Consider the following 20,546-nt stretch of genomic DNA (forward strand, 5'->3'; position numbering starts at 1 on the left):
GAGCCTCCAGCTTGATTTTCAATTTCTCCAGAATTTTGTATTTGCTTCAGAAGGCGTGAACATGAAGTTAAGCAGCTACAAATCGAGTTGTAGGACATTACACTCGATCTGTTTAACGAGTTTATTCACATTTGAGCTGATAGTGGTTTTTTGAGGTGTCACTCTCGCTCCAAAGCAGCTGGAAAAGGTAGAATTTGTGCTCCGAGGTTTAGTTCTTGAAGAAATGGTTATCTTTTGATTTTTTTGATTTTTTAATTTTGAAAAAAGCTGGTCAAAATACCACTTTTGAGGTGTCACTCTCAAAATCGGCTCAAATGTGGATAAACTCGTTAAACAGATCGAGAGTGTAATATACAACCCGATTTTTAGCTGTTCAACTTCATATTCACGACTTCCAGTCCGGCATATGACAATAGGAGTAATTGAACCCCCACCCCGCCGATCCTCCGGGACAACTTTTTTCTTAAAAGGGGCATTCTTAGGAACATTTCAAAGCAAACTTGCCAAAAAAAAAGTTGGTCTTACTTACAAAATGGCGGCCATTTTGATTGACAGGTCAGCCGAAATCGCAGAATTTGCGATTTAACATAGGACTTGCACGAACTTTTTAAAACTTTACGAAGGTACATCGAAAGATCATGCAAAAATTTATCACCTGTCAAAATTTCAAGTGCTAAAGTGGGTTTTTCGATTTTTGGTGAATTTTTTAAAATCCAATTTAGGCCAAAAATGAGGGGAAAAAATCAAAATTTTACCAAATTGACCAAGAAAGCTGAAATTTAGGATATACTTACCCTATTTTCGACACGCCAAATGGATTGAAAACGGTTTCAACCCGTTTTGAGCAGTTCTGGAGCCTCCAGCAGATTTTTGAAACTCGAAATTCCCACAAAATTGCATCAAAATTGGAGTTGTAAAGCTGAAATTTATTCTAAAAACTAATTTCAATACGCTACGAAGTACAGCAGGTGAATTTCAAGTCGTTTTGGAGCCTCCAGCGACTTTTTGAAAATTCCTGAAGCCTCCAGCAGATTTTTGAAACTTTAAATTTTCACAAAATGTCATCAAATGGAGATGGAAAGCTGAAATTTACTCTACACTCCGATTGTAACACCCTCTGAAGACGACTTCAGGTGGGTTCAAGTCATTTTAGGGCCTCCAGAGACTTTTTTGAAAATTACTGGAGCCTCCAGTAGATTTTTAAAACTTGAAATTTCCCCAACATTAATTTATCAAATGGAGTTGGCAAGCTTAAATTTACTTCGCAGACTACATGGTAGTTTCAAATGGATTTGAAGCTTCCAGCTACTTTTAGGAAATGTCAGTTTTCCAAAAAAACGTCATACAACCTTTCAAAAAGTTGCTGGAGGCGCCAAAACGACTTGAAATTCACAAGCAGTCAACTTCGTGGAGTATTGAAATTAGTTTGCAGAATGACTTTCGACCCTCAATCTTAGTTTGATGAAATTTTGGCGACATTTCAAGTTTCAAAAATCTACTGGAGGGACCAGTAATTTTCAAAAAATTCGCTGGAGGCTCTAAAATGACTTGAAATCCACCAGAAGTCGTTTTCAGAGGGTGTTAAAATTTGAGTGTAGAGTAAATTTCAGCTTTCCATCTCCATTTGATGACATTTTGTGAAAATTTAAAGTTTCAAAAATCTGCTGTAGGCTTCAGGAATTTTCAAAAAGTCGCTTGAGGCTCCAAAATGACTTGAAATTCACCTGAAGTACTTCTTAGCGTATTGAAATTAGTTTTTAGAATAAATTTTAGCTTTACAACTCCAATTTGATGGAATTTTGTGAGAATTTCGAGTTTCAAAAATCTCCTGGAGGCTCCAGAACTGCTCAAAACGGGTTGAAATCGTTTCCAATTGATTTGGCATGTCGAAAATAGGGTATATCCCAAATTTCAGCTTTCTTGGTCAATTTGGTAAAATTTTGATTTTTTCCCCTCATTTTCGGCCTGAATTCGATTTTCAAAAATTCACCAAAAATCGAAAAACCCACTTTAGCACTTGAAATTTTGACAGGTGATAAATTTTTGCATGATCTTTCGATGTGCCTTTGTAAAGCTTGAAGAAGTTCGTGCAAGTCCTATGTTAAAACGCAAAATCTGAGATTTCGGCCGACCTGTCAATCAAAAGTGGCCGCCATTTTGTAAGTAAGGCCAACTTTTTTTTGGCAAGTTTGCTTTAAAATGTTCCTTAGGGTGTCCCCTTTAAGAAAAAAGTTGTCCCGGAGGATCGGCGGGGCGGGGGGGGGGGTGTGCAATTACTCCTATTGTCATATGCCGGACTTTTCTGGAGCAAATTCAAAATTCTGGAGAAATTGAAAAATCGCGCTGGAGGCTCCAGAATGGTTGGAAATGGTGAAATTTGGATTTGGTTAATTAATATTAGTTTTGGGTACCTATTTTGACCATTTTTATTGATCAAGTACATACTTTTTTTTAAAAAAAGCATAAATCGCCAAAAACAGTCAATTTTGAATTTTCAAAAATTCGCCAAAAATCGAAAAATGAACTTAGGCAGCTGAAAATTTGGTTTTGAGGGTTTTAGACTATGCTCTTTCCAAAAATCGCGCTCCCGTTCAAATCGGATTGTGACACCTCAAGAGGTTCTCTTGTTAGAATAAGGCTAATATCAGTGAGAATGGAACAAGTGGAAGTGGAAAAGGAGGTTTTAAAAATTAATTTCATCGAACCCTTTCAAGTCACGAATCGTTTTGACGACTAGACCCTTAGAAAAAATACCTCAAGGCTACAAAATGTGTTCAACAGTCGACAGTTCACTATCTGTGTATCTGTATCCACGTTTTGTGACTTTGTTTCTCTTTCTCATTCTGCCTACGTGCCCATCATCGTACGAGATGATCCGCGCACCTGAACAAATCCGAATTGTCATTCGTGACTTGGAATCATGCATTTGGATTTCAGCTTACGTCATCGCCTATGGTACTCCAGGAAGCTGGTGCAGAGGACGCAGGGGAACAGACGACGTGAAAAAAAATCATTGTAAAGTACCTACAACACAGCGGCACGATTCGGCGGTGTTTCTTATATCGGCCCAGTTCTAGGCCGAAGTATATTACAACTATGTATACCCATGGGTAGGTACTACTCTGTACTCTCGTACACCCAAATGTGGATGGGATCGGTGTAGTGGGAGGGGAGGGGAGGGGAATGCACCATGCACCATGACAATGTTTATTTTCCGCGTCGAGTTATGTAGCGAAAATAAAAATAATAAAAAAAGAAACGAACCGATGTACCTACCTACTAAAAAAAAGAAACTAATTAAGATGGCGCACTCATTAATAGTAGTAGTACGAGTAGGTAGTAGGTACATGTGCAATTTGCAACCTATGACGCGTTCACGACCTAGAATTTGCACCGGGAATTTTCACGGTCTTCGGGCACGATTTCGAGTCTATATACCTTTAAGACAAAGGCACGATTAGAAATTATTGTGTATAGCTCTCTGGTCGTATATCGACAAGTAACGGAATTCGCCATCGTCAGCGTCAGCGTCAGCTCGGCTGACGAAGCCGAAGCGAAAATGTAAGTGTATCAATGCCCCATAAATCACGAATTGAATTTTTTTTTCTCCTTCTATTTAAAATTACTACTTAATGGAGTCGTATGTACGGATACGGTGTGTATACGATGTCACGTCATTTTCATCGTGAGACGACTCGACGACTCGATCGTGTAATTTCAAACTGTTTCGTATAAGCAATCCCTGGCTTTAATGCACGCTGAGCCTTTCTCCTCATCATCGTCTCGAACACATCTCTCGAGTATAATAATTATCAAGTACGCATTTGCGTAATGCATTTTTTCCCTTATTTTTCCCCTTCGATTCGCGCTTCCTTTTTTGTTTTAATTGATTTTTAAGAGGTTTGCGCAGTAGTATACGAGTAGGTACATGCTTTCAATCGCATATCGTTGCTGTATGGATACGAGAGTACGAGACGATGACAAAAAGTACATTATTACGAGTAAAAATAGCCGATCAGATCGCGATCCAAGGACGTCATGCTATACCACGTACCTATATACGTGTATATTTCACACCGCGCGATAAAAAGAAAGCAATATCGAAATGAGTATTGATTTACGCGAATTTTTTGACGGCCAATACCGTCGTCTTCGACGTCGTTGTAATGACAGCTATGGCGTCGTCAAGGACCGATTCGAATATGCAACGTAAAAATCAAATGTAGCGGTATACCTATACCTACCTATAGCCAAGGTAACGAAAAAACCAGGAAGCCGACGTGTAATTTTTTTATTGGTGAAATCTTCGACATGTGCATTGTCAACTTTTCGATCGATGAAAATCGCCAAGCTCCGTTATCATTCTATAACGCGGATTAATTAAGGAATGAAAATTATCATAACAATCGTGTCATATGATAATCCCATAATACTCGTATATTGGCGACTTTTCAAGTCTGCAAAGGTCTTTTAGATGCATCGTGCATGTAAATAGAAGGGAGCTTTTTTTAAACTAGACATTTGCTTAGCTGCAAAGTGTGCGTAGCTAGCTGCCTTTTCTACAGCTATAACCGTTATTACATCTAGGTAGTGCATAAGTGAATCAACCATGTCACAGTGATGAGAATTTTTGAAACTCTCACTGCTTCAAAATAATAATTGTTTTTCAGTGTTTTCATATTTTCCAAATTACAATAGGTATTTCAGAATAATTTATAAGCTTGTATTGCTTCTAAATTAAGAAATTTCTAGTTGTTTTTCATAGTTTGCATTGTTTTAAAATTTACAAAATTTCAAATCAATTTCCCGAATTCCCCATCGCTACAATTTCATAAAGTTTTCAATAAATTTTCAGAATTTTGCATTGCTGCTGAGTTAGGAAATTTGCAATCAATTTTTAGAATTCACATAGCCTGTAAATAGTCAAATTTTGAATAATTTTTCAGAATTCTTATTGTCTTTAAATTTAAAAATTTCAAATTCAATTTTCAAGTTAATATTGTCCACAAATTGTAAAACGTTTACTCAATTTTTGGAATTCACATTGCCTCCAATTTTTCAGAATTCTCATCTTCTTCATAAATATTACAATACTTATTTCATATAATTTTCAAGTTCACATTATCTGCAACTTACAGAACTTTTAATCAATTTTTGGAATTCTCAGCGTCTCTAAATACAAATTTTCATATTATTTTTTTTAGAATTTCCATTGTCTTCAAATTTATAAATTTTCAAACCAATTTTCAGAACTTGCTTTTTATTCTAAATTAAGAATTAAATCTTATAAAATATGTTAAGAATTTGCATTGCCTCTAAAGGCTCTAAATTACACGAAAAAATATGGGTAATTTTTACAAAAAAATTTAACTAAATACTGGTATTTAGCACAATTAAGTACCAGATCCCATTCAATAATGTTTACTGTAATCCTATAGTTTAATAAATTTTGCTATAGGTACCAATAGTAAAAATCATTTGGTTTTAATAATTTTTACTAAATCATGATAATAAAAATTACATGTTTCAATTGTACAAAAATTGGTTTAATTACTCATTTTGAAGTAATTTTTAAATTATACGTAAAAAGTTGAAAATTATTCATGTCAAGGTAATTCTTACTATACTTATGGCTATAGGTAGACAAAAAATTAATGAAATGAATTTTTAGTTAGCAAATGATATCATAATTCATAACTCAATTTCAGCATTATTTTTGCCCCGTCATCATGTACTACATAGGTAACTCCAAAGCATTTACCTATCCAATTTTCCTACGAAAAATCCGTCACCTACCTACTTACCTCACGGGGATTCGAACCTGGGTCCCTAAATTTCCTATTCCTACCTACATGCCCTAACCACTCAGCCACGAATTCGCTACGAGGGTTAGGGCATTAAAATAATATATTTGTTTGGTAAACGCTCCACCAAACCACTCCCACTTGGAATTTACAGCTAACAGACCGGGGGTGTAACAGGGTACAATGAAACACAGCTGGTGATGGAATAGACTGGGGGTATAGCAGGGTACAATGAGCGGCAGGTGTTCTACAAGTCCCCTTTTCCCTTTTTTAGGATTTAATGCATTAAAATAATGAACTAAAATTGCAATTACTCAGCAATTACCCATCCGAATTGAATGAAAATTAATCTATTCCCTCCGCCTTAATGATTCTCAAATGGTGTCCAATAGGTGCAAAAAACGGTTGGATAGCTTAAGAGAACATTCATTGTAATTGAAATTTCAATTTCTCAAAGCGAAAACAATAGTGTGCTACGCACACTAAAGAGGGGAAGAAATAGTGCAATTTTTTCTCCAAAAGCAGGGAATTATTTAAGTCGGGGGGGGGGGATAAGGATCAATTGCACCCCCCCCCCCGCCGATCCTCCGGGATAACTTTTTTCTAAAGGGGGAGTCGGAACCTTTTGAAATCCTTGTCCTAACAAAAAAACATGGCGCCTATTCGCAAAATGGCGGCCATTTTGATTAACTGGTCAGCAGAAATAGCAGATTTGGCATTCCAACATAGGACTTGCACGACATTTTTTAAACCTTACTAAGGTAGATCGAAAGAGTAGGCAAAAATTTATCATCTGACAAAATTTCAAGTGCCAAAGTGCCTTTTTCGATTTTTGGCGAATTTTTGAAAATCAAATTAAGGCCAAAAATGAGGGAAAAAATCAAAATCTTACCAAATTGACCTGGAAAACTGAGGAAATTTGGGATATACCATATTTTCGACCTGCCAAATTGACTGGAAACTGTTTCAGACCGTTTAGAGTAGTTCTGGAGCCTCCAGCAGATTTCTGAAACTTGAAATTCCCACAAAATTTCATCAAAAATGAAGTTGAAAAGACGAAATTCATTCTGCAAACTAATTTCAATACGCTACGAAATCGACTGCAGGTGGATTTCAAGTCGTTTTGGAGTCTCCAGCTACTTTTGGAACCTCCAGTAGATTTCTGAAACTTGAAATTTTCACAAAATTTCACCAAATGGATATGAAAAGCGGAAATTTACTCTGCACTTCAATTCTAGCACTCTCTGAAGACGACTTCAGGCGAATTCAAGTCATTTTGGAGCCTCCAGCGACTTTTTGAAAATTCCTGAAGTCTCCAGCAGATTTTTGAAACTTGAAATTTCAACAAAATTTCATCAAATGAAATTATAAAACCAAAATTCACTGTGCATTTCAATTTAAAACCTACCCATTCCTAAAAGACGTCGCATTTGACCTCATTTACGATTCTCGCGATTAAGACAAGAGTTAGAAATCAAATGGTCTGTGACTTTGGTGGTAAGTAGTAGATAGTCTGAGTGACCTTCCATCAAATTTTTGTCCATTTTGGTTGGATAGATTAGGAGTAGCAAGCTTCGGAAAAAAAGGTGCGCCGACTTAGGACAGGGTCCTCTATTCCAGTTCGAAACATAATTATACTTTTTGTAACATCGATTTCATACTTATTGAAACTTTAAAGAAATGGCCTCCATTTAAGGTAGAGGGATGAGATTCAGTTGACATCCTATTTTTGGATTTTGAAACCTCCTGCACCTTTTTTGAAACCTCAGGTTTTTTTTTAATGCCACAAAATCTGTTCTAATTAACTCTAGCACGTACTGTACAGATTGAATTTCAGCTTTCCAACTCGATTTGATAAAATTTTGTCGAAATTTCAAGTTTCAAAAATCTGCTGAAAACTCTAGGAATTTTTAAAAAGTCGCTGGAGGCTCCAAAATGACTCGAACCCACCTGAAGTCGTCTTCAGAGAGTGCTAAAATTGAAGTGCAGAGTAAATTTCCGCTTTTCATCTCCATTTGATGAAATTTTGTGAAAATTTCATGTTTCAGAAATCTACTGGAGGCTCCGGAACTACTCTAAACGGTCTGAAACAGTTTACTATCAATTTGGCAGGTCGAAAATAGGGTACATCCTAAATTTCAGCCTTCTAGGTCAATTTGGTAAGATTTTGATTTTTTCCCCTCATTTTTAGCCTTAATTTGATTTTCAAAAATTCACCAAAAATCTAAAAAGACACTTTAGCACTTGAAATTTTGTCAGAGGATAAATTTTTGTCTGCTCTTTCGATCAATCGATGTAAGGTGTAAAAAATTTCGTGCAAGTTTTATGTTGGAACGCAAAATTTGCGATTTCGGCTGACCTCTCAATAAAAATGGCCGCCATTTTGTAAGTAGGGCCATATTTTTTTTTTTTTTTTGAAGACAAGGGCTAGAAATGTTTCTTAGGACTCTCCCTAATCGTTCCCTGGAGTTCATTTTTAATTTTTTTTTTTTTTTGAATTTTGGGTCGAAGAAGCAGCCTAAGTAAGTACAATGCCAAAATGTCCATTTACTGAAATGGTATTTTCCAAAATTTTCAGGTCATTTAAACCTTCCTCCTTCTCAGCTAATCTGAAGATCATTCTCTCTCAAATATGCTTCGTGAGATCAAAATTACTCTCCGAGGTTCGAGCTTTGTGATTTTTTTTGGATTTAAGATTAAAAGAGCCAACGAATTAATGTCAATATGTTCAATAATTACTAGAATAACCTTCGATTTTAATCAATTTTCAGAGCATTCAACCCCAACCTCTCACTGGTTAACTTAATATGATTCATACTCTTAAATGAGTATCAAAAGGTCAAAATTATCATCATTGTATCACCTACTCGTATTTCAATAGACCTCATGCGTAAGCTGAAATCAATTGAAGCTCATCCGAAATCGCCTAGAGCAAAGATTCAAGCTCATCGCTGCTCAGTACTCAGTACTCGTAATGCTCAATCGTGTATCGGTAATAAAATCCCAGAGAAATCTAATTCCGGATCGAAACAAAGCGACGATATCGTACGAGTATTTCCGCCCGATCGAAGATGGAATTATTCAAATTTAATTAGAACACTGGTACAGGTTCTCTCGGAGGCTTTCGATTGTTTTCTTTCTTTTACTCGTTGGCGCGGTGACAATCGGCCATTAAAGTAATCGAAAAAAAAGTACAATTAACAGATGCTCGTTGCGATAATCACGACGCGAAAACCCAATTTCCAAACGATTCCAGATCGACGAGTCGAAGAAGTCGAAGGCGATGAAGCACGTTTTAAATGCGCCTTCGTTGAGTAATAACAGGTTGCTGAGTCAGAAAGTCAGCCTGTGACTTGTGAGACGACTGGACTGAAATTCACTTTCGCGAAAAATCAACGTGTTAGATCATTACGGTCAATTATCTGCTACGTGTACCGACCGTTGGGTAACGGGGGGGGGGGGGGGTCTTGAAATGCGTCGAGCTTTTGGATTCCTTGTATTGAACTTTTCATAATGTTAGAAGCGTCCATAATCTTTGCTCTGGGGTTTCTCAGTCGTGCACTTTTTTTAAAAAAGTGGAGGACTCGTTCGAAAAAAAAAGATATTCGAAACTGACGATTTTGAATTATCAGAAATGGTCAACACTGCATTTTCAAGGGTTAATTTTTTAAAAAATTCGATATATAGGTAAGTGAAACATCCTCAAATTAATTAATATCTGATTTTTTTCAATTTTTTTAAAATTTTGATCTAAATTAAATACCCTTATGCCTACTCTCCTTGAATGATACAATTTTATTTTGAAAATCAGTTTGCTGAAAAAAAGTAAAAAAAAGGCTCTTCACTCTTTTGTTTTTAAGTACTTATTGCTGTTAATTTTTAACATAATTACCAAAATTTGAGCATTTACAATATTAGAGTTGAGCTAATCGAAATTTTGACAAATTACTGATTTCTGCCTCAACAATTTTCCCAATTTACCAGATGAAGATTGAAGGTGGTATAATTTTTTATAAACTATTATCAGTGAAGAATTCCAAAGTTTTGTAATGAAATGATGATAAATCAGCAATTTTTTATCAGGGGTTTATGATCCCAGAATCACGAGAGAGAGATTGGGGTGACTTTTATTTTGAAAGTTTAAATTTCATCATCCTCCCCCTCCACCATTCCATATACCTAATTTCATTTGTCCAAAATATCTCAGGATCCTCTTCCTTATAATGGCGCTGAGTCTATCCTTCACACCTAGCTCTTCCAATATTAACCTGTTTGTTCTTTTTTTAGTCCATGAGATTCTAAGCATTCGTCTGTAGCAATACATTTCAAATGCATTTATTCGGCTCTGATCTGTTTTCTTCACTGCCCACGTCTCCGAGGCGTATAGGAATATTGAGAATACGAGCGTTTTTTCAATATTTAATTTTGTTCTCCTGGTGATGATCCATGGCTTTTCCAGATTTGGTAGATCCTACAGCTGTTTTTGCAATTGATGCACCTCTTCTTATCACATCTTCTGAACCTCCACTGTTGGTTATTATTAGGGAGCCTAAATATACAAAGCTTTGTACCACTTCTATTCCATCTATCTCTTGCAGCTCAGGTTGGTGGACGTTCACCCTGTCTATTATCATTATCTTGGTCTTTGATTTGTTCACCTTCAGATCTGTGGCTAGGCTAACTTGTTCAATCTTGCCCACGGTTCTTCTTCATGTTGTTGATGTTTTCAGCCAGTATTGTGGTGTCATCTGCATATCTCAGATTCGATGGAAAATATTTTTTCCTGTCTCCTAGTGTAACTCCTTTCTTCCATCCCTCTAGTGCTTCCCTCATTATCCATTCTCCATATGCATTGAACAATATTGGGCTGAGAATGCATCCCTGCCTCACTCCTTTACAGGTCTTGACATGATTAGTCAGTTCCCCTTCTACCTTTACATGTGCGTTGTTGTTTTTGTACAGCTCTTCATCAGGTCTATCAGGTATTTTGGTACTCCCATTTTTCCAAGGTTTCCCCATAATATCTTTCACTTAACATTGTCAAAGGTTTTTTCGTAATCAATGAAGCAGAGGTACCTAGATGGTTTTCTTGAATTCTCAAGCCTTTTCAATTATCTATTTTTTGCTAAAATTTTTGAATAACTTACTTCCATTTTATCAAAAATTGCCAAAAATTTCCTGTTTTTTACCAAATACCTATTTCCAATTCTTACAAGGTCACTTTTTTCCTTAAACACGCATGGCACTGATGAGATCGTCAGTGGCCTCAACAAAAGTATCGACAATTCGACATGATTTTACATGATTGTTGATTGAAAAAAGTCGGAACATTATCCACAAAGGGGTTAATCTAACTACGTTTAAGATGATTGATTAAAAATTAACACTATTTTCAAAAACTATGATGAAAATGCTGACAGTGGTCATTGCTGTCTACATTTTGTATCTACAGTCATGTGCACAATTTCGATATATTGAAGATACCTTTGTAGACCCATGATAAATATTGAAATTCAGGTTGTCTTGTCGATCCAAAGTAGTGTTGGCCTGAGAATAATCTCAATGCACATAATCTGAGAATATTCTCTCATATTCGCGAATATTCTCAAATGCTAGGAGAATATTCTCTCAAAAAAATGAAAATCATGACTTTTTTCAAAAAATTTAAAGTTTTTTTACAATTTTCCCACAATTTACAAGTTTTACAACTACTTTTCTCTATAAATTTCCAATTTTTTTTTTAATAATTTGAAAGTTACCAAAACTTTTTCATGAAAAGTTTCTTATCATCTCTAAACTAAGTAATAATGTTCTAATTTTTTGAAAAGAATATGTGGAATATGCACACAAAAATTCGCATAATCTTGTGCATGCACAAGCAAAAAAAGAATATTCGCGAATTTGTCCAACACTGATCCAAAGTTGATGTCGACTATAAGACAGGCTTGTTAACCGGTTTTTAACCATTAACCGTAACCGCAAATTAACCGGAAAAAAAATTAACCGTAACCAAAAAACCTTTTTTTTTTTTTGAAATATCACTAACCTTAACCGTAACCGTAACCGTTTTCTGAGATCAAAATAAACCGTAACCATAACCTTAACCGAAAAAAGTTAAGAAAAAAACTGGTTACAAAATTTTAAGATTCATTTCTTTTTATCAGAGTTTTTTTTAATGTGATTTGTAGTGATTTGAAATTTTAATCAAAAAAATGACCAAAACATCAAAAATATTACCAATTTTCCAATTTTTTAAACTTCAAAATTTCAAATTCCGAAAGAATTTTTGGAAATTTTCAAATTTTCAACTGTAATTTTAACCATTAACCGAAATTTTAAGCTCAACTGGAAAAATTACCACCAAAAACTGTAACCTTAACCTTAACCATTAACCGAAAAAAATGGTCATCAATAACCGTAACCTGAACCTTAACCATAACTTTAAAAAATGAATAATCTTAACCGTAACCTTTAACCAAAATTTCGAATTTCTTGTTTAATTTTTAACCGTAACCTTGACCGGAAATATTTTTTTTTCGGTTAACAAGCCTGCTATAAGATTGACAAAAGCATCTACAAAATTTTGATCTTGCATAGTTACTTTTGTCAATCTAATAATTGTTATCAACTTTGGCATCAGTAAGACCACCTGAATTTTGATATGGATTATAGGATCCACAAAAGTATCTACAATTGTCATCATCGACTCATCAAGTAGATACTTCTGTAGATCTTGTAATCAACATCAACCATCTGGTTAATATTGATGAGGAAGTTGATGTCAATTACAAGATCTATTAAATATTTATAGAAATTTTGAAGTGTTGTCGACTCATTTGTCGGTGTCTGAGTCAGCAATACAATAAGAAAAATTTTCCAAGTCCAGAATAAGATGGACTGAATATTCTTTTAAGGCCTCTTCACTCATCAGCGGCAATGGTCTACCTAGTGGTTAGAGAACGTGATAGAAGTGAGCAGCAACCTAGGCCCAATCCCTACCCAGGATAACTTTTTTTCTTTCAAAAAAATTTTTTAGGGTGAAATATTTTGAGAATAATTTTTCTTTAATCAAAAACAGAGTTTTGGGAACATTTCGCACATTTTAAATCAAAATTTGCTTCTTTTAGACTCAAAAAAATGACACCAATGTCGAGACCTTGTCAAAGACAAAAAATGAAGGGAGACAACAGTCGATTTTGATAAGGTGCACCGGGGCAAGTCAGAATGATTTTTCGCAATTTCAACTTTGACCAGCTGTTACTCCCCTTCTAATGAACCAATATGGATCAAATTTATTATGTAGGTTCCCATAAGGGTTCTTAACCTATGGTAAAAATTTGAGCGCGATTGACACAGTAGCTTTCGATCAGTGGAATAAAATATAAACTGTCCTGACTTACCCCAATTGGGGGAAGTCAGAACAGGCTAAACTTTGCAGAGACGTAGATCATAAACCGAGCGTCCTAGAAAAATTGCATGGAAACAAAATTGTAGAGAATTTAATTCTCTTTGAGATTACTCTCATCAGATTTTCACTAGGACGCACGGTTCGTCCGCTATATGCGAAAAACTAAGAAATAGAAAGTCTGTATTTTAGACCAAATTCAAAATAAGTTCAAAACAACAACAAAATACAATTGAACCAAAGACATCTAAAATGAAACTGAATCGCGAAAATTTTTATGCCGTGATGAAGTAGGGGTAGTACCCTCAAGTCACCTTTAGTGGCACTTCGCCAGATATAAACCTCTAGGCGCTAGAGCATGTTTTCTAACTTACCCAGAATTCCAATTTCCCCCCGTGCACCTTATCAACTTCTCACTCGTCATTTATCGACATTGGTGTCAACAAATGTCGTGTCAATAAGTGACGGATTAGAGATCTCGTCTTTTCCATCGACTTTGGCATCGCTTGTGCTATGCGGAAATTGCTGAAAAAGCTTTACAGCTCTGTAAAAAATTAGGTACAAAAAAGCACTGGTACTATCAGCGAAAATTTCGCTTTCTTCCAAAAATAGCCAAAATTCTAACCTTTTTCATAAAACGTTTCGTTTTTACCAAAATATTGCTTCAAATTTTTACTTTTTGCAAACAAAAAAAAGTGTAAAATTTTATTCAAAAATATCTACTAAAAAGCTCAAAATAATTCTGACGTTGAAACTTCTTAAATTATAAACGATTTTTTGGTGCCTCGCAAATTGTAAATTTCCTGAAGCTTTCGTTCTGTCAAAATCTAAAATGTTCTGCTGTTTTTTTGAATTTTATTTTCAATATTTTCAAAGGCCAAAATGCTAAAAAAAAAAAACACAAAAATTCAGAATTTTTGATTTTTGATTTCAGTACCAACCTTGAAATGAAACAATTCAAATTTTTTGTCAAGTATGAAAGCAATATTTTTGAACATTTAATATTATTTCGCATTTTTGTTTCCAACTCCCCCCTCCATAAAATGTGTTCTAACCACATCTGGCTAATTAGCACGAATCATTCTTTAGTTGTGGGAGGGGGGTATCCGGAGTAAAAAGTAAGGAAAACCTAGCATACAATGTTGGGAAAATTTCAATCTCACCCGTCACCCCCTCCCCTCCCCACACGACACATCACTTCATCATACCTCGCCTACTCACTCTGCTCATATTATACAGATATTCGATGGGACACCACGTATGCGTTCATCTTCCGCAAACCTATAAAGAAGCCGTGGGTTGACTCGATGACAAAGAAAATTACCAGCAAATTTGCCCCCTCAACCCCCGCATCGTAGTTTTATTATGCGGTATCGCGGTTACAATTCTTTCTAGGCAGGAACCGGGTGTACGAGTCTTGGAATCGTACAACAGTCGTATATAGAGATGTAGATTATCGTCGTGTTTTCCAATATATAAGGTAATTGAACGTGTAAACGTGTTTCACTCGATAAAATGACAAGTTTAAAACTAATAACCTAATTTACCTCGTAACTCTCGATATAGCACAAGCACAATGTTCCGCGTTTCTGTTACCTTTACCTATGTGTGTATGTTGCTGGCTTCATTCGCTAATACATATATTTCTATTCGTTTCATCTTCTTCATCGTCCTATCGTCGGTCGACGGTCGACGGTCGAGATTTGCGAGCATAGAGAAAGAGACAGATGAAAGAGAGAGAGCTCTATAGACTACAATTACATATATATATACAGGTGTACCTCTAGACCTACCTACCTAGGTACCTATAGGATAATTTAGAGAAAGAAGGCCTCTCAGTATAGGGAAAAAAGCGTAGGGCACTCATCGTCGCCAAATCGTACGATTACATATACGTATAAACTATAAACATATAAATCACGTTTTCATTTCCTAATTTCTAATTGGTCGTTATTGTTTTTTTGTTTCATTTCAGAATCCACCGCCAGGCCAACACACAATGGCAATGCATCCGGAACGTAATATCCCACACTTGTGGGATATCTTCGGTAAACCTTCACCTCGCGAAGAATGTCTGAGCAAAGATTTCCAAAAAATGAAACTCGACTCGTCTGCGACGAGTAACGGTAACGACAGCGCCATATCGGTCGGCTCGACCAGCGACGAAGACACCAATCAAACCATCACACCGACCAAAAAGAAGAAAAAAGGTCGCAAAGAGCAGTCCCTCGAACCAGAGGTCAAGTATCTCGAAAGGCATTTATCTATGAAGAAAACCATACGTAAGAAAATCATGCGCGATCTCCAAAAGGCTTTCGTCGAAGACCCCAACGAATTCCGCGTCGAAGACATCCCTCCGGAGCAGCTGAAAGCCGAAATCAATCTGCAAAGCTTGAGTTTCGCGCCGGCTGGCAAGAAGAAGGATAAGAAAAACAACGAATCAAACTTTTTAGACTTTTTAAGAACCGGTAGCGGTGACAGCAAGTCCAGCAACGCTAACAATAAGATAAATAGGAAAACGTACAAAGATCTAGATGGCGATTCCGGTCACGGATCTCCTACTACCGAAGAATCAGAAGAAGAGGATAAGAAAACCCGTTTTTGGAAGAGGTTTACCATGAAAGGCAGTAGAAATAAGCGATAATTTTTTTCGTAATTAGTAATTACTGTGATCCTTTAAGTACATAGGTTTAGTTGTATAAATGAAATGAAAAAAAAAATTTTTTCCTTATGCAAGGGCCTCGTCGTCGTATTGTAATTCCCCCCCCCCCCCCGCCCCCCTTTGGTAGCCCTATAAACGTGGAAAAAGTTTCGTTGTTGCGGGTACCTACCTACTGCATTGGCACGATATTCTTTGATATTCCCCCCCCTCTCTCTTACGTGGACCGAAAAAAAATAAAAAACTCGTATTTATTATTTTGAGTGAAATGAGCCTTTGTCTGCGTAATGATGAACATGTCGCTCGTCTTTTATTCGATACACGTCTCTTTGTTTAGGTGTCCTCCGATTTCAGTGGTTCCTAAGATACCTATCTATGTACGAGCTGACTAACAAAATCATACCTATCCACAGACAGAGAGTGAATACGATATGCGGTCATATCGATGATATTGATGCTGGTCGATTCGATTCGTAAACTATTCTAAATTTCTTAAATAAGTACACTTTTACGATCGCGATTAACAGATCGGATCTGGATTTAATGGCCGGCCACGTACTGTCTTCGGTATCTTGGTCGTATATTTTCTCACTTTCTAAACTAGGCACAGACACTATCGATTTCATATTTCTTCGCACATCGAATTATGAAATCATAAATGTGCCAAAAAAAAAAATGACGAAAAGCAAAATTGCGACGATGAACCGATGAAATATACGACCAACGATTCGAATAAGACGTTTGAGCTCGTCGTCCTATTGATCGAGTCGAGAGACGATGAAAAATGATGTAATTTAGGGTATTATTTTTGATTACTGTATAGCAGCGTTTGGATTTTGTAACGCGAGCGAGCTAAAGCCGACGCCCTTGCATTTTGTATACTGTTCATTATTAATAATTACGTGTGACGGATAAATAAATTTTCTGCGATAATCGATTATTTCGTTGGTATGCGTATTATTCTTGGTGTAGCGTGGAATATGGTATCTTACTGCTTGTCTTCATAAACCTATCTGTATAGTAATGTGCTTGAGAGCTAGTCAACTACATATAGTCCGGCATATGACAATAGAAGTAATTGCACCCCCCCCCTCGCCGATCCTCCGAGACAACTTTTTTCTCAAAGGGGGCATCCTAAGGAACATTTTAAAGCAAACTTGCCCAAAAAAAAGTTGGCCTTACTTACAAAATGGCGGCCATTTTGATTGACAGGTCAGCCGAAATCGCAAATTTTGCGTTTCAATACATGACTTGCACGAAATTTTTCAAACCTTACAAAGGTAGATCAAAAGATCATGCAAAAATTTATCACCTGTCAAAATTTCAAGTGCTAAAGTGCGTTTTTCGATTTTTGGTGAATTTTTGAAAATCCAATTTAGGCCAAAAATGAGGGGAAAAATCAAAATTTTACCAAATTGACCAAGAATGCTGAAATTTGGGATATACCCTATTTTCGTCATGCCAAATCGGTTGGAAACGGTTTCAACCCGGTTTGAGCAGTTCTGGAGCCTCCAGCAGATTTTTGAAACTCGACATTCCCACAAAATTCCATCAAATTGGAGTTGTAAAGCTGAAATTTATTCTAAAAACTAATTTCAATACGCTACGAAGTACTGCAGGTGAATTTCAAGTCGTTTTGGAGCCTACAGCGACTTTTTGAAAATTCCTGAAGCCTCCAGCAGATCTTTGAAACTTTAAATTTGCACAAAATTTCATCAAACTGAGATGGAGAGTCGAAATTCATTCAGCAAAATGATTTTAATACGCTACGAAGTTGACTGCTGGTGGATTTTAAGTCGTTTTGGAGCCTCCAGCGACTTTTTGAAAGGTTGTATGGCGTTTTTTTCGGAAAGTTGAAATTTCCCGAAAGTAGGTGGAAGCTTCAAAACCATTTTGAAACCACCATGTAGTCAACGAAGTAAATTTCAGCTTGCCAACTCCATTTGATAAATTAATGTTGGGGAAATTTCAAGTTTCAGATATCTACTGGAGGCTCCAGTAATTTTCAAAAAAGTCTCTGGAGGTCCTAAAATGACTTGAACCCACCTAAAGTCGTCTTCAGAGGGTGTTAAAATTGGAGTGTAGAGTAAATTTCAGCTTTCCATCTTAGTTTGATGAAATTTTGGTGAAATTTCAAGTTTCAAAAATCTACTGGAGGCTCCAGTAATTTTCAAAAAATCATTGGAGGCTCTAAAATGACTTGAAATTTACCAGAAGTCGTTTTCAGAGGGTGTTAGAATTGGAGTGTAGAGTAAATTTCAGCTTTCCATCTCCATTTGATGAAATTTTGTGAAAATTTAAAGTTTCAAAAATCTGCTGGAGGCTTCAGGAATTTTAAAAAGTCGCTGGAGGATCCAAAACGACTTGAAATTCACCTGCAGTACTTCGTAGCGTATTGAAATCAGTTTTTAGAATAAATTTTAGCTTTACAACTCCAATTTGATGGAATTTTGTAGGAATTTCGAGATTCAAAAATCTGCTGGAGGCTCCAGAACTGCTCAAAACGGACTAAAACCGTTTCCAATCGATTTGGCATGTCGAAAATAGGGTATATCCCAAATTTCAGCTTTCTTTGTCAATTTGGTAAAATTTTGATTTTTCCCCTCATTTTTGGACTAAATTGGATTTTAAAAATTTCACCAAAAATCGAAATACGCACTTTAGCACTTGAAATGTTGACAGGTGATAAATTTTTGCATGATCTTTCGATCTATCTTTGTAAGTTTTGAAAAATTTCGTGCAAGTCATATATTGAAACGCAAAATCTGCGATTTCGGCTGACCTGTCAATCAAAATAGCTGCCATTTTGTAAGTAAGGCCAACTTTTTTTTGGGCAAGTTTGCTTTAAAATGTTCCTCAGGATGTCCCCTTTAAGAAAAAAGTTGTCCCGGAGGATCGGGGGAGGGTGCAATTACTCCTATTGTAACATGCCGGACTATCTCCATTTGATGAAATTTTGTGCAAATTTAAAGTTTCAAAAATCTGCTGGAGGCTTCAGAAATTTTCAGAAAGTCGCTGTAGGCTCCAAAACGACTTTAAATTCACCTGCAGTACTTCGTAGCGTATTGAAATTAGTTTTTAGAATAAATTTCAGCTTTGCAACTCCAATTTGATGGAATTTTGTAGGAATTTCGAGATTCAAAAATCTGCTGGAGGCTCCAGAACTACTCAAAACGGGTTGAAACCGTTTCCAACCGATTTGGCGTGTTGAAAATAGGGTATATCCCAAATTTCAGCTTTCTTGGTCAATTTGGTAAAATTTTGATTTTTCCCCTCATTTTTGGCCTAAATTGGATTTTAAAAAATTCACCAAAAATCGAAAAACGCACTTTAGCACTTGAAATTTGGACTGGTGATAAATTTTTGCATGATCTTTCGATCGATCTTTGTAAGTTTTGAAAAATTTCGTGCAAGTCATATATTGAAACTCAAAATCTGCGATTTCGGCTGACCTGGCAATCAAAATAGCCGCCATTTTGTAAGTAAGGCCAACTTTTTTTGGGCAAGTTTGCTTTAAAATGTTCCTTAGGATGTCCCCTTTAAGAAAAACTTTGTCCCGGATGATCGGCGGGGGGGGGGGTGCAATTACTCCTATTATTATTGTCATGGGTATGCCGGACAGATATAAGTGAGGGGTGTTTCTTCAATTGGGTACAGTACCTACGATGATAATATGAAGCTCACCTACACGATTTTTTTGAAAAAAAATTTCTACTTATAAAAATTCGGAAACACTCCACACGAAGACGAAGAGGAAAAAAATTAATACGCTATAATGTACAAATTACAATAGTAGGTTTGAAAAATTCAAATATATTGTCTCGAGGCGACACACGACTGACCTTCGTAGTAAATTAAACTCGTATTTAGAGTCGACGATAAAATCGCAATACGATACTCGTAATTTACTCGAGTAAGTATAACTATACGAGTAAAAATAATGTGTACTTATTGAACCTCTCTGTATTCGGAAACTTAATGATGTGGGAAGTTGAAATTTATGTACATTATGTATACGTATAGAGAATTATTTCATTATGAGAAATGACTATACAGTACATCGAGTTGACAAGTAGAAGGCGACTGTAACGTGTAAAGGGTGTTATGAAAAATAGCTGATAATCGCGAGGAAATTTACTGCCTACTTGTGTTATTCCCACTGAGAGCTGATCAGAGTTGATGACGTTGAAGGATGAAATTATTTTTGGATTTTTAAATCGTAAATTTTTTTCTGGACGTACGGCAGATAATTTTTCAGAACTTAGGTAATAATAAAAATTCTTAAATTATGGATCAAAATGTCATATCAGCTGAGACAGCTTACAAAGGAACCTCTTGAGGTGTCCGCCTCCGATTCGAACGGGACCGCGATTTTTGGAAAGAGCATGTTCTAAAACCCCCAAAACCAAATTTTCAGCTGCCCAAGTTCATTTTTCGATTTTTGGCGATTTTTTGAAAATCCAAAATTGACTATATTTTGGTGATTTATGCTTTTTTAAAAAAAAAGTACGTACTTGATCAGTAAAAATGTTCAAAAGTCCTAAAACTGATATTAACCCCCTAACTTCAAATTTCGCCATTTCCAGCCATTCTGGAGCCTCCAGTGCGATTTTTCAATTTCTCCAGAATTTTGAATTTGCTCCAGAAGGCGTGAATATGAAGTTGGGCAGCTAAAAAT

General features: G+C 36.1%; 1 protein-coding gene across 2 annotated transcripts in view; it reads left to right on the top strand.

Moving 5' to 3' along the window:
- Window positions 1–16,808, top strand: part of LOC135839640 (uncharacterized) — a 44,758-nt gene extending 27,950 nt beyond the window's left edge. For both annotated transcript variants that reach the window (XM_065355760.1, XM_065355759.1), the window contains exon 2: window positions 15,185–16,808. In XM_065355760.1, the coding sequence (XP_065211832.1) occupies window positions 15,209–15,853 (645 nt within the window). In that variant the 5' untranslated portion in view covers window positions 15,185–15,208 and the 3' untranslated portion in view covers window positions 15,854–16,808. The remainder of the gene's footprint in view (window positions 1–15,184) is intronic.
- The last annotated feature ends 3,738 nt before the right edge of the window (window positions 16,809–20,546 follow it).

Source organism: Planococcus citri, chromosome 3, assembly GCF_950023065.1.
Source record: "Planococcus citri chromosome 3, ihPlaCitr1.1, whole genome shotgun sequence".
NCBI classification, from domain to species: domain Eukaryota; kingdom Metazoa; phylum Arthropoda; class Insecta; order Hemiptera; family Pseudococcidae; genus Planococcus; species Planococcus citri.